General features: G+C 40.4%; 1 protein-coding gene across 1 annotated transcript in view; it reads left to right on the top strand.

Moving 5' to 3' along the window:
• Positions 1 to 11873, top strand: part of RCN2 (reticulocalbin 2) — a 176898-nt gene extending 165025 nt beyond the window's left edge. The window contains exon 8 of the mRNA XM_086921907.1: positions 10533 to 11873. Coding sequence (XP_086778033.1) covers positions 10533 to 10685 — 153 coding nt within the window. The 3' untranslated portion in view covers positions 10686 to 11873. The remainder of the gene's footprint in view (positions 1 to 10532) is intronic.
• The last annotated feature ends 917 nt before the right edge of the window (positions 11874 to 12790 follow it).

The raw sequence follows: 12790 nt of genomic DNA, 5'->3' as shown, positions 1-12790 counted from the left end.
TGAGCAAGGACAAGGAGCACAACTGTTCAATTAATCTGTTTTCCTCAGCGTGTCTGCATCACTTTGGCTATACTGACCTACTGTGACTGTTACAATACCACCAATGAAATTCTAGAACCATTCTAAGAAGCTCCTCTGCAGACACAACGGTTGGGTCCTCCACCACATCCTAAAATCACTTAATTTGTCAGCCTGGTTTTTGACATCTTAGAATTTGGCCATCTCAATATCCCTGCTGACTGCTTATAAATCCTATTTCAAGCATGAGCAATGAATGTGAGGAAAACTTAAAATGCTGTTTAGAAACTCATCTGCTTGTGGTGCAAGAATAAAGGACTTAATCCCAACTTGATGTAGATGTGTTAAATGCTACCGTATTTATTGCACCGAGGCCAAGAAGGACTCATACTCATCACTTGGAATGTATTTGGCTTCAGTATCGAGATTTAAAAAAAAAGATGAATTTGAATCATTGTTTTATCAGAGAATCATTAAGTAATTCATGAACAGTCTTTTTTGGGCTACTATTGGCTCTCACCTCATAAAGGAGAATTGGTACACTGCAGGCATTCACAATAAGAGAAAAAGTCACCTTACATACAACCTTTTGTTTCATTCTCAAGATCTCCTCAAAATTTTATTTAAACAAGCCTGTCTTTCTCCTCACTTTTCCCCCAAATCCATCCTTGTTGGTAGAAAGATCTTCCATTTGTTGGATGTACACTGATGCATAGGGTTTGATAGGAACCTTAGATCTACTATCTGTTCTTAGATACTCTATCAGCGTCCACCTCTGTCACAAATAGGCATTACCCACTGACTGTCAGCCTCCATCACCTTTTGCTACAGTAGATCAAAACATCTGCTTTTCATCAATGAATGGCCACATTCCAGAAGAAGCAAAGTAATGAGAGCTGCATAATACGCAGGAGTGTGCCTCTTGGTATCTGCTGCGCAGCCACATGAGAAAGCAAATACAATTTCACCAAGCACTACTGCCAGCATGTCGATGCAGCTGCTGATACGTCGGTGTGTCAAGCAGTTCTACACCACCTGTGTTAAGGTAACTGTGGAACATTGGGATGGAATAGAATAATGGAGAGAGAAGGCTGGAGAGGCGGAGGTTCGGGTGGAAAGGAACTTTGGTGGTTGTGGTTTAAAGTTGCCAGGAGGGGAGCAGTTTGGAGTACTTGCTGGCATCACTTTTTACATTGTCTTCTTACGGACTCTGTATATGTGCCAATTAACCTTTGATAAACTTACCTGCCGTCGTGAGTGGGTAGGTTTACTTTTCAACAATGGCGATGCGATGGGCGAGAGCGATGTCATGACGGGCTCCAAGCGGGACGAAGCTGAAGTAGATCCGAGGAGTTTGTTGCCCTGACGTGAATCTGTGCTCTCCGTGGATCGGAGGTAATATTTGATGTTGGGACGTCTGTTGCCGTAGAGCGCGTGCATTGCGGAGTTGGAGGGCAGCAATGGGCCTGCGATTACTTACCAGAGAGCATGTGCATTGTGGAGCTGGAGAGCAGTTGCTGCGCAAGGCCTAAGGTTACTTGTAAAGTGGAGCGAGGCAAGCAGTGTCGATACGTAAGCATACTGTGACGTCGGCACGTTACGGCATGTTACGACGGCACGCCACGTCGTTGCCATAGTGGAATAAGCTGCAATGCGTTTTGTATTGAGCTCTTTGTGCAGTGCATGTGTGTTCTTGGTGACACACTCAGTTCAGTTCAGAGGATCCTACAGCATTGAATTGACTCGTCGTGCATGCAAGCTGAGTTAAAGTTTGATAGTAGGAAGTGTGTTGGTGAAGTGTTTGTGGCTGAAAAGGGGTCTACTATTCTGGGATAGCCGCATATTTTTGAACTTGGGTTGAAGATGGATCCATGTGCGAATCAGTCTGTGTATGCAGTGGATGAGGACAGTAACAGGCACATGCATCATTGTTGGCTTTTGCGATTTCTTAATTGCGATTTTTAAGGAATCGCAATTAAGAAATCGCAAAAGCCTATGCATGAAGGAATCGCAGAAAAATGTGCGAATTCTTAAAATTTCTTAATTGCGACTCGCAAATTGCGAATCGCAATTAAGGAATACCTCCCCATTCATTCCTATGGGTCTCAATCGCAAATTGAGAATGCGATTTCAAGAGTGCAGGGGTGTCGAAAGGACACCCTGTTGCACCCCTGAAAGGAAGAGGTGTGGCGCCGCGGCTAGGGCGACTGACTCCGGAATCTGGGGATCACGGTTCGATCCCCGGCACCGGCGGCAGATTAGCCCAGCACCATGTGACTCTGGGCAATAGCTTGCTTAATCTTCCCAATGGCCCCCAGCGCCTAGAGACCCTAACGGGTGATTGTGCGCTTTACAAATGTGGATTATTATTATTATTATGTTGTGCACACACATGCCCTTAGGGCATGTGTGTGCACAACATGAAACTTTGAAAATGCACAAAAGTGCATTTTTTAAAGTTTTCGCAAATTACCATGAGGTTCAACCTCATGGTAATTTGCTCCCCCTAATTGCGAATTCGCAATTTTTTAAAGTTTCATGCATTGCATTTAAGGAATCGCAAAATGTGATTCCTTAAATGCAATCGCAATTTGAGAATTCACAAATATTTGCGAATTCTCAAATTGCGAGGGCCTTCACCCTTCATGCATTCCAAAAGCAGATTTTGCGATCGCAAACGGCCGATTTTTGCGATTCGCAGCGTTTGCGATCGCAAAATCCTGCTACTCTATGGTAGAAAAAATTATATAGTCTAATTTAAAAAAAGACTTTCTGTGTGTGTTTGGAGGGCAGTTGCGCAGGATGACAGGTTTTGAACATAGGATTGTTTTAAGCAAAGATGCTAGTGTAAGGCAGAAAATTAGAAATGTTCCATTTAACTACAGAGCAAAGTTAAAAAGTATGTTGTAGGATTTATGTGAATAAAACATTATTGAACCAATAGAGAAGTCAGACTGGTTTTCCCCGATTGTAATTTTCTTGAAGCCTAGTGGGGATTTAAGATTGTGCGTGGATTTACGCTGTCTTAATGAGGGTATTTGGGTGGATGTTTTTCCTTTACTTAATTTGCAAGAACTGGTATTGTCTGTTGGAGAAGCTACTATTTTCACCACAATTAATTTGACTAGCGCGTATCATCAGATTGAACTGAAGAATTATGCTTTAAAGGGGGAGAACTTGCTGGCCTTACTAAATTTATTTTTATTTTTTTGGTGACAAGTGCACAGTGAGGAGTTTGCAACAATTAAGAATTTTGCTGTAAAAGCAGGGTGTTTCAAATCATTTGTAATGGGTGTTGATTGTACCATATCAGTGGATGTCAGTGGTTGGAGCTGTATTATCCCAGCAGAAGGACGATAATGAGTAGGTTGTAGCATATACACAGGGATATGGAATTCCTATAGCCTGGCGCCCAGGACATATTGTTTGGGGTCAAGGGCAACAAGTTTTGGTGTATATTTTGTCCTTGGGATAAGTAGGCCCAACACCTTGCAGCTCAAACCCTTTAGCTGCCAGTTTGCAGTGCCACATTATGGATCAGGGAAGCCTTAACTGCACTGTCTGCAGTTAAGGTAATATTTTTGTCCATATGTTAATGCTGTTCAAATTTGTATTTATGGTTCACTATTTGAAAGCCTTTATTATTAGGAGGAGCCCTCTAAGTAAATATCGTAAGCTCTAACTGCACTACCGACAGTGGTTCCAGTATAAAAATGTGTACACACGTTTTCAAAGTTTAACAATATGAGGCTATGTATAATGCTTCCAGAATGCTTTCTGATTTGATGCAAACATTTGCAGACGCTTGTAAGCAAGATTGAGGATTCTTTGCTTTCAAAATAAAATGTTGATCAGAAATGAAAGCAGGAAAATAAACATTTTACTAGACTACTGTAAGGTTTCTGGTACCATTTATTTGCAGCATAATTTAGTAACATGTGTATGCTAGTATTTCCCAAAAATATTCCTAATGGAAAATCAGTGTAACCAGTTTCAATAAGATTATGGGAAACAAAAATAAGCAAGCATTGGCAAAGCCAGTAGGACTGAATTTGGTGGTCAGCTTTTTAGTTTTGTCAATGTGTGACTTGTCTTGGCATGGTTTTTGTAAAACCTTATTGGTGTGGGAGTTGCCAGGCCCTCATCATTATAACAAACATTGGCAAAAGTAAAAACTGTTATTGGTTTATAAAGCTCACACTGGCGCAGTAGTTACTGGCACTGAAAAAAACTACTTTGTGTGCCGATATGCCTTGTGAAAGTGCAGAATGCTGTCACTCAGTGATGCCAGCCGATACTGAGAGAGAGAGCGCGAGAGAGAGAGAGAAAATTTTAATAAACGCTAAAGGTCAAGGTCAATGCCAGACCAGATTAGGGGCCCAATATTAAAGAAAGTCTCAAAAGTGCAGCCATGGTATATGTTCTTGCATAAAGTGCAGCTATACAGCTTTCGTGAATTCCCTAGAATTTACAGAAGTAGGAGAAGAAATTGTACTCCTAGAAAATATTTGTGAACTGCATTTTAGCATGAGCAAATATGCATGTGTAGATTTGCTTATGCAAAAATCTGAGTGTTTGCTAGTTCACTTTCCCTCCAACCACTTTTTTCCCAACTCTAGAAGAAGGTTTACATCTGCCATTGTCAGGAGTTACTGAAAACCCTTAAAAACATGAAAGTTAGAAGGTTTGCACAGATTTAAAAGGGCATTCTAACTAGTCCTGGGTGCAGCACTATGCTATGCTTGCGTAGTTAGCGAAGTTTACGCTACTTCGCACTACGCGAGCTGCACGTAGCAAAGTGCAAACTTGAGTAGCGTAGTGCAGCGGTCATTTTTTGCTTGCTCGCAGTCCTCAACGTCAAGTTGGCGACCGCGAGCAAGCAAAATGACATGCCGGCGAGACTTTTCCTCGTTCGTGATCAGCAACATCAAGTTGCTGATCGCGAGCGTGGAAAATAAACCTCCCGGCGAGATTCTCTTCGTAGAGAGGTCAGGTTTCTCATTGCGAATAGTTGTGTAAGCTTGTGACCGTTCGCGATAAGAAAGTACCAGTCCGCGTTGAGAAAGCTACCGCTCGAGTAAAAATCTACTCGAGCGGCAGAAAACTACAGCTTGCTCCATGCAAGATGCCGTTTTCAATGATTGCACAGTGCCGGATGCTTGTCTGCACTGTGCAGTCATTGAAAAGGCATCTTGCACAGTGCGAACAGGCTACTACTCAGTTTGCGTAGTGCTACACGTAGCTCGCATAGTGCGAAATTCAATTTGCGTAACTTCGCGAAGCGCTACTTCACAAACTACGCCCAGCCCTAATTATAACCCTTAAACTATTGCTTACCACTACCTTCAGCCCCAGTATATAGATCTGCGAAAAACGTGGCAACATAAGTGGATTGCAAGTATTCAGACACTATTATGGTATGAGCCCTGTATCAGACCTCTTATATAATGAGATTGCTGCCATGATTTGTCACCGCACTACATGGCACTTAGGGGGACAAGTGTATTTTGTTACAGGACAAGTAGAATTGTGAAGCAACCTGCCCCACGGACAAGTAGATATTTTATTAAATTCCACACCCCTGTATGCATCACACACCCTTACACAAATGGAAAGGAATTATTCTGTCATAGAAAAGGAATTAATTGTTGCAACTTGGGCTATGGAATGATTAGGAATTTACATTTGGGGAAGTCAATTAAAAATTTGTTCAGATCATAAACCTTTGGTAAATATTTTAAAACCAGGGGGTGGGAGAAATCTTACAAAGCGGTTAGCACAGTTCGCTTCAAAGTTGCAAATGTATCATCATGATATTGTACATACTTCAGGTAAGAACAATGTATTGCTGATGGGTTTTCACAGCTCTCTCTGGAATCATGTGACATACATGAAAAGGATGTGAATGAATGTGAGGTGGCATACGCGTATGAAGATGTGACATGTGGTATGGAAAGTGATGTTGAGAGTTGGTCGGAATTGTCAGAGGTTCAAGTGGATGAATGAAATGGGGAAAGATGTAGGGCTTTTTAGGTGTTAAGGAATTTATTGTAAATGGTTGGCCATCGGAACGTTAGTTACAAGGAGAGTATTGTACATTTTAGAAAGTGAAAGAGGAATTGTCTGTGTGCAATAGTATGGTTCTGATGGGAGATGGGATTGTACCTCCCACGGGAATGCACAAAGACCATGGTAAATTGGGTTATGAGGGTCATTGCGGAATGTCCAGCACCAGGAGGAAAATTAAAGAACATTTTTGGTGTCCATGAGTCGATGGAATGGTATACCGTTGGATGAGGGAGTGTAGTGCATGTCAATCGAGTGATAAGGTGATTAAACCCATTGTAGTCCTTTACAAACAACAGATTTACTGGACGAGCCATGGTGGAAAGTTGCAATTGATTTTATTGGGCCATTCGCCATGTTGCCATCTAAGGAGGCGTACGCCATTGTTCTTATTGATTATTATTCTAAGTGGCTGGAAGTACGCATGTTTGGTAGCGTGACCACAGAGGTGGTTATTGATTTTATGGAGGTTGTTTTTTTCCATCAAAGGTGTCCCTGAAACATTGGTATCTGATAATGGTGTACAGCTTACGTCTAGTAAAATGAAATTGTTTTGGGGAAAATGTGGGATCAAGCATGTGAGGGTGCCGCTGTATCATCCCGAAAGTAATGGGCAAGTTGAGAGGTTCAATAAGTTGGTCAAAGAGGCTATACAATTAGCACTGAAGTCTGGGTTGTCTTGGAAGTAATCTCTTCATAGTATGTTTACTCCGTGCTCCATAACGGACAGAACGGCGTTTTAAGTGTTAAGAGAGAGGAAACCTTCTTCAAAACTTGTACCATGGTGGTTGAGACTTAAGAAGGGAGAGGAATGTAAGTCGGAGTTTGATCTTAGAATGAAGTGGAAAGTGAAAAAATAGAAAAGCCTGTTCCAGGAAAAGCTCAATGTGGGTAAGAAAATTCTGTGTATTTCGGTAGGTCAATAAGTATGAGTGAGGAAACCAGGCTTGGTGGAAAAGGGGTACAAAAGGGGGTGGTGATGGACGGTGCTTGCTTGAATCCAGTGGCAAAGTGAGCAAGGGACTCACGTCTGAGCATACCCTGCCACACTTATGGCTGCCAAAAGCGGTACAAAAGGGGGTGGTGATGGGCGGACCCTTGCTGACTTTGCCACTGGATTCAAGCAAGCCGGGCTGAAGACGGCTGGAATGCCAGAAACCGGTCCTCTGAAGCTTGTTTCCGGTCCAGGGAAGACATGGCTTGGCAGTTCGGGCTGGACTGTTCCCATGAGGCACAGGGTCAGACTGATTTGCATATAGCCATGTCTGAACTGGGGTGGCAGAGTGGGCTAAAGAACGGTGATGGATTAAACCCAGATCTTTTGACTGGGTGTGAGTGTTTGATTGATTCAGATGCTCCGTCCATCACCACCCCCTTTTGTACCGCTTTTGGCCGCCATAAGTGTGGCAGGGTATGCTCAGTCGTGAGTCCCTTGCTCACTTTGCCACTGGATTCAAGCAAGCCGGGCTGAAGACGGCTGGAATGCCAGAAACTGGTCCTCGGAAGCTTGTTTCCGGTCCAGGGAAGACATGGCTTGGCAGTTCGGGCTGGACTGTTCCCATGAGGCACAGGGTCAGACTGATTTGCATATAGCCATGTCTGAACTGGGGTGGCAGAGTGGGCTAAAGAACGGTGATGGATTAAACCCATATATTTTGACTGGATGTGAGTGTTTGATTGATTCAAATGCTCCGTCCATCACCACCCCCTTTTGTACCGCTTTTGGTGGAAAAGGGAGCACCTAGTTGGTCAGATCCGTTGAGGATTGTGATTGTATTAGAAGGTGCAGTAAAACTTGAGGATGGAAGGGTGCGGAATTTATGCCATGTGTGTTTGTGTAAAGGGGCCCCTGGTGTTCACGGTGGTCAGGAGTGAAATTTTCAGGAGGATGTGGGTGTATATTTGATTGGTAATGTGGCAGGAAATTTACCTAATTTGAGGGTGAATGAGGGGTGTGGGAGTGGACGTTTTGTTGTGGCAAGTGGCAGAGCTTGGTATTCTCCTGAGGCTCAAAGTGCTCCTGAAGTGTTGGTACGTCTTAGTGTGAGAGAGAGGAGATTACCAGAGCACCTTAAAGAGTTCATGATGGATGAATGGACCTTAAGGACCTGGCGATTCATTCTTTGGACCTGTGTACAAGGGTGTTCAATTACTGTTAATTGTGTGTGTGTGTGTGTGTGTGTATATATATATATATATATATATATATATATATATATATATATATATATATATATATATATATATATTCTGTGTGTGTTTTTTCGTTGTTTGTATTTGTTATAGGTTGTTGGGGGAAGGTGTGTGGAACATTGGGATGATGGGGAGAGAAGGCTGGAGAGGTGGAGGTTCGGGTGGAAGGGAACATTGGTCGTTGTGGTTTGAAGTTGCCAGTGGGGGAGCACTTGGGAGTAGTGGCTGGTATCGCTCTTTACATTAAGTCTTCTTACGGACTCTGTATATGCTGCAATAAATCTTGGAGGAACTTACCTTCCTTCGTGAGTTTGAATTTTTACTTTTCAACAGTTACCTCGCTTCCTGCTTTATTGTACTGCTTCTAATTCTCATTTAAGCATGCAAATCTGTGAAAGATCTAATGCTGTAAAAGAAACAAGCTACCAGTAACTGCAGTTCGTCAGCGTTGGTATCTTTCTTAGATTTGAAAGTGGCCCTCCTTAGTCAGAGGCTCACTACCTAACCTGTGTATCCTTCACCTTTGTGTTATGAAATCTGAGCAATGTTGGCTTCTAGTGAGGAGTAGAGCACTCAGCCCTTCTCTGTCATTAGCTGAAGTGTGGGCTGTTCCGAATAAGATGGGGATGTGCCACTAAACAAACTGTTATTGGTACTATGGCAATTTTAACACGGTTTACTGGGATTTAAAGTTACAAGGAATTCCTAGCCTGACAGCGAGGAATGAATCAAGGATATGAATCTATGACACATACCGTAAGTAACACATTTATTTCTGTAATAGGATATGAGGCAGCTAGGTTATCCAATCCACTGCATAAGATGTTTTTATTTATTTCAGTTTTGTTTTCAGGTGGGAATATTAACAGAGAGCTATCTTTCCATCTTGGTCTAAGGTTGGGGGACATTTGCTGCCCAAGTCTGTATGTCTGGAACTCCAGGCTTTCCAATGACAGTGCTGTAAGTATTGATTATAGCAGACCATTAAATGTCAGATTGCTATATCTACAATGAGGCAGACCTCTTGGCTAATCTATAAAAGATGCTAAGTTTTTTAGAGGGGGGATTTATCTTGATGACAATTTTTCAATCCTTCGTTTAGAAACTTGAGTCAGGCTCCAGGAATCACAGCAGTCATAAGGCCTTGGGTGTCTGCATAAAGCACTCCACTATTCAACTTGCTGTCTTAACTGAATTATAATTTTGACTGTTTTCAGCATTTATTCTTGTTTTAAAATACTGGCTGTTACCATCACTTTGCTGTTTGCTTTTCAAGTTAATAAGGATAACATCTTTGCTGGTGATGTTCAGGGCTACAACCTGAACATCATTGGATTGCTTTGTAAGGCATTATTGTACAGACATTCACTTCAGGGCTAATGCCAGTTTTAGAGAGACATTCTCTGCAAATATAATAATGGTCAGATATTTGTAGTTTCCCAAATCCCAGGCTGACACTGCGGTGGGAGTGACTTAAGAGTGTGAACTTACATATTCAGTGTGATGCAGAGTATGACACGTATCTGTAACTATGGACAGCAAGCACAGTGGTGATTACCTCTACAACTTTCCTATCTTCCAGAGACAGCTTAGAAATGTCTTCCTTAACTTGTGGTAGCTATTATTTAGACTGGGCCATTGGAAAGGCACACCAAGTTCTGTGTTAAAATGATGAGAACAATGGACAGGGAATGGTACTTCTTAATTATTATTATTATTATCATTATTATTATTATTAAAGTGATGCATGGACAGTAATTCATGCATTTACCTTTTGTCATGGAGAGACCGACTGGTAACATACTCAACGCGTAAATATTTTTGGACCTAAAGTTACAGGTAAGTAATTTGTTGTTTTTAGTTCTTCAGAGGGTCCACAGTGGTGCAAAATTTTACAAGATCTGAAATAAGCATTTCTCTATTGTTGAATGGCTATTGCTGATTTTCTTGTAATCATTTTAACAAATAATATTCCTCAAAGCTTTTCATGGGGGGGGGGGGGTGATTCCAATTGATGTAATTGCACAATTATGCTTTGTATGGTGGTGTCACCTATGCACATTTTTTTTCTGAAGTTTAATGAAACAAAAAAAGAGACATTTTCTTTGATGTGTTTGATGTTATGTAAAACCATTTCAGAAGTTGGCTGAGTTATCTTGACCTAAAATTGTGTGCAGTCTTATACCTGGCTAAAGAGTTAAAACAGTAAAGGTACTACATACATTCATCCTTACAAGTTTGTTTTTATTTTAAAGGCTATTCATGTCATTGAAGAGATCGACATGGATGAAGATAACAGGCTGACTGAGGCAGAAATTATTGAAAACCTGGATCTCTTTCTTACCAGTGAAGCAACAGATTTTGGCAGGCAACTGCATGATGAACATTTTTATCATGATGAACTTTAACAGAGAGTTAATGAGTTTTTCTCAACTCCTCTTACCTTACTAATATTTTGACTGCGTATGCAGTACTTCCAAACCTTTTTATGGATACTGTAGGTATTTAAAAGTACTATTGTTGGTGTTAATTTAAATTATTGAATTTGATGCTTTACTGCACTTGTGCCGAATTTATTAGGGGTTCACTCTAATTTTTAGACTTTCTAAAATAATTAACTAACCTTCTCAAAGAAATCCAATCAGAAGACTTCCTAAAACGTTCTCAAATGGTTGGGCCTCAAATTGCGACGGGTGTTTTACGAGTTTTCTAGAATGTAAATGCATTACAAAGAAAACAAAATACAGTAACATTTGTAGGTGGAATACTTGTGTCCTTAGAACCTCAGACTTTTTCATTTTCTAGTTATCTGCAGGGGGTTATGTGGCTATGCTAATGAAAGCAGTCTGATAATTGTAATCCTCTTCACCTCCATATTTTATCTTTAACTGTTGAATGACCAAATGGACTAAATTTGCCATCAGTAAAATTGATTTCTACTTGTCTTAGATTTAGTGTGAACAACATGGACTGTTATCATTGTGGTAGAACCCAGTATTGCAAAGACTTTCATTTTTTTTTTTAAACTGTTTAATTTCAAATGAAAAGTCTGTGCCATTGTCAGAATTTCATACATGTAAAATGTCTACTTCACACTAATATTTTTACCAAAGAGATTTGTTTGTCTATTTAGCCCTGAACAATATTCCATTTTGTTCTCTTTTTATGAAATGCTTACTAATATTAAGTTTCTGTGACATGTTCTAAATTGTTTGTAGACTGTCCTATGAATTCTTATTTTCTGGGTTTCGTTTGTGTTCTCTATTTGTTTTTTTAAATGTCCTATCAAAATGAATGTTACAGGTATTCAAAGTATGAAATAAATTAAGCATGAACAGTGCTTAGTAAAAGTATTTGAAAGAAGACTACCAAAATTGATAGGTTTCCAGACAGAAAAATGCTATTTCTCTATATAAATGTGAATTCTTTTTGTGTTCATGCAATGCAATAGAGTGAGTGATCTATTGTATTGTTGAGACATGAATTAGTTCTGCTGCACATTATTCAATAACAACTCTATATGTGAATGTCATTCCCTATGGTGTATATGCATTCATAGATTCATTTTTTGACTAATTAAAATAATGAACCCCCTACTACTGCCCAGTTGTACTTTCATGTATCTCTAGGCACAGGTTTTGATTATGTTTTCAAAAGATATTTTCTTCACTCTTTTATATTCCTAAATTCACGTAGTTCCTCCAAGGCACTGAAAAGGCAAGGTATGAGAAGAAATAGGTTGCTTATTTGTAGTAAAAAAAAATTAGGATTAACATCTGTTCTAGATTCACATGATTGAATTATGTACTGACATCAGACTGTGAACTCTCCATAATCAATGTTAACCTAGCAGTATGTTTATCCATTCAACTGCATTGAAAGCAGTTATAGACCACAAGTAGTCTATTATCTTCATTTTATAACTCAATCTTTGGTCCCTCTTACTCCACTCCCTTCCAAACATCAATAGTGAAGAACTGTAGTTACAGGCAAGTAACATTTTTGTTCTCCAGCAGTGGGACTTTCACAGATTTGTATGCTTGATTTAGGACTATGAAAGTAATTTACAAAATAAGAGGATGGTGGGAAGAGGCTTGTTATAATAAAAGTGGTTGCATTGCAGCCTGTCCAGTCTTTGTCTCTAATCTGGACTGCATATCTCCGCAGTGGCGCTTTGTAAAAGTCAATGTAAATGCACACATTGCAACTTTACATATGTCTGTAAGTGGCATGCCTGCAAAGAGCTCCAGTGTATTACACTTTGTGTAATATTTGCCTGTCAGTTTTTAACTGGTAGAAGTGATCCATGAGGCAACCCTTGAAGAGATAACCTTTTTAGAGATAGGGTCATGGATAAATTATACAAACGTTAGTCCATATAAAAATGTGAGCATTGTTTAACGCCCAAGTAATCTCGTGCCCTTTGCTCAGAAGTGGAAGGCTGGATAAAAAATGTCATCAACTGGATATTCTCATTCAGGTGGAATGATAATGGGAATTTTGGAATAAAATG

The sequence above is a fragment of the Lissotriton vulgaris genome, chromosome 5 (genome assembly GCF_964263255.1).
Source record: "Lissotriton vulgaris chromosome 5, aLisVul1.2, whole genome shotgun sequence".
Lineage (NCBI taxonomy): Eukaryota > Metazoa > Chordata > Amphibia > Caudata > Salamandridae > Lissotriton > Lissotriton vulgaris.
Note: the sequence above shows the minus strand (reverse complement) of the source record. Positions and strands in the feature narration are given on the sequence as shown.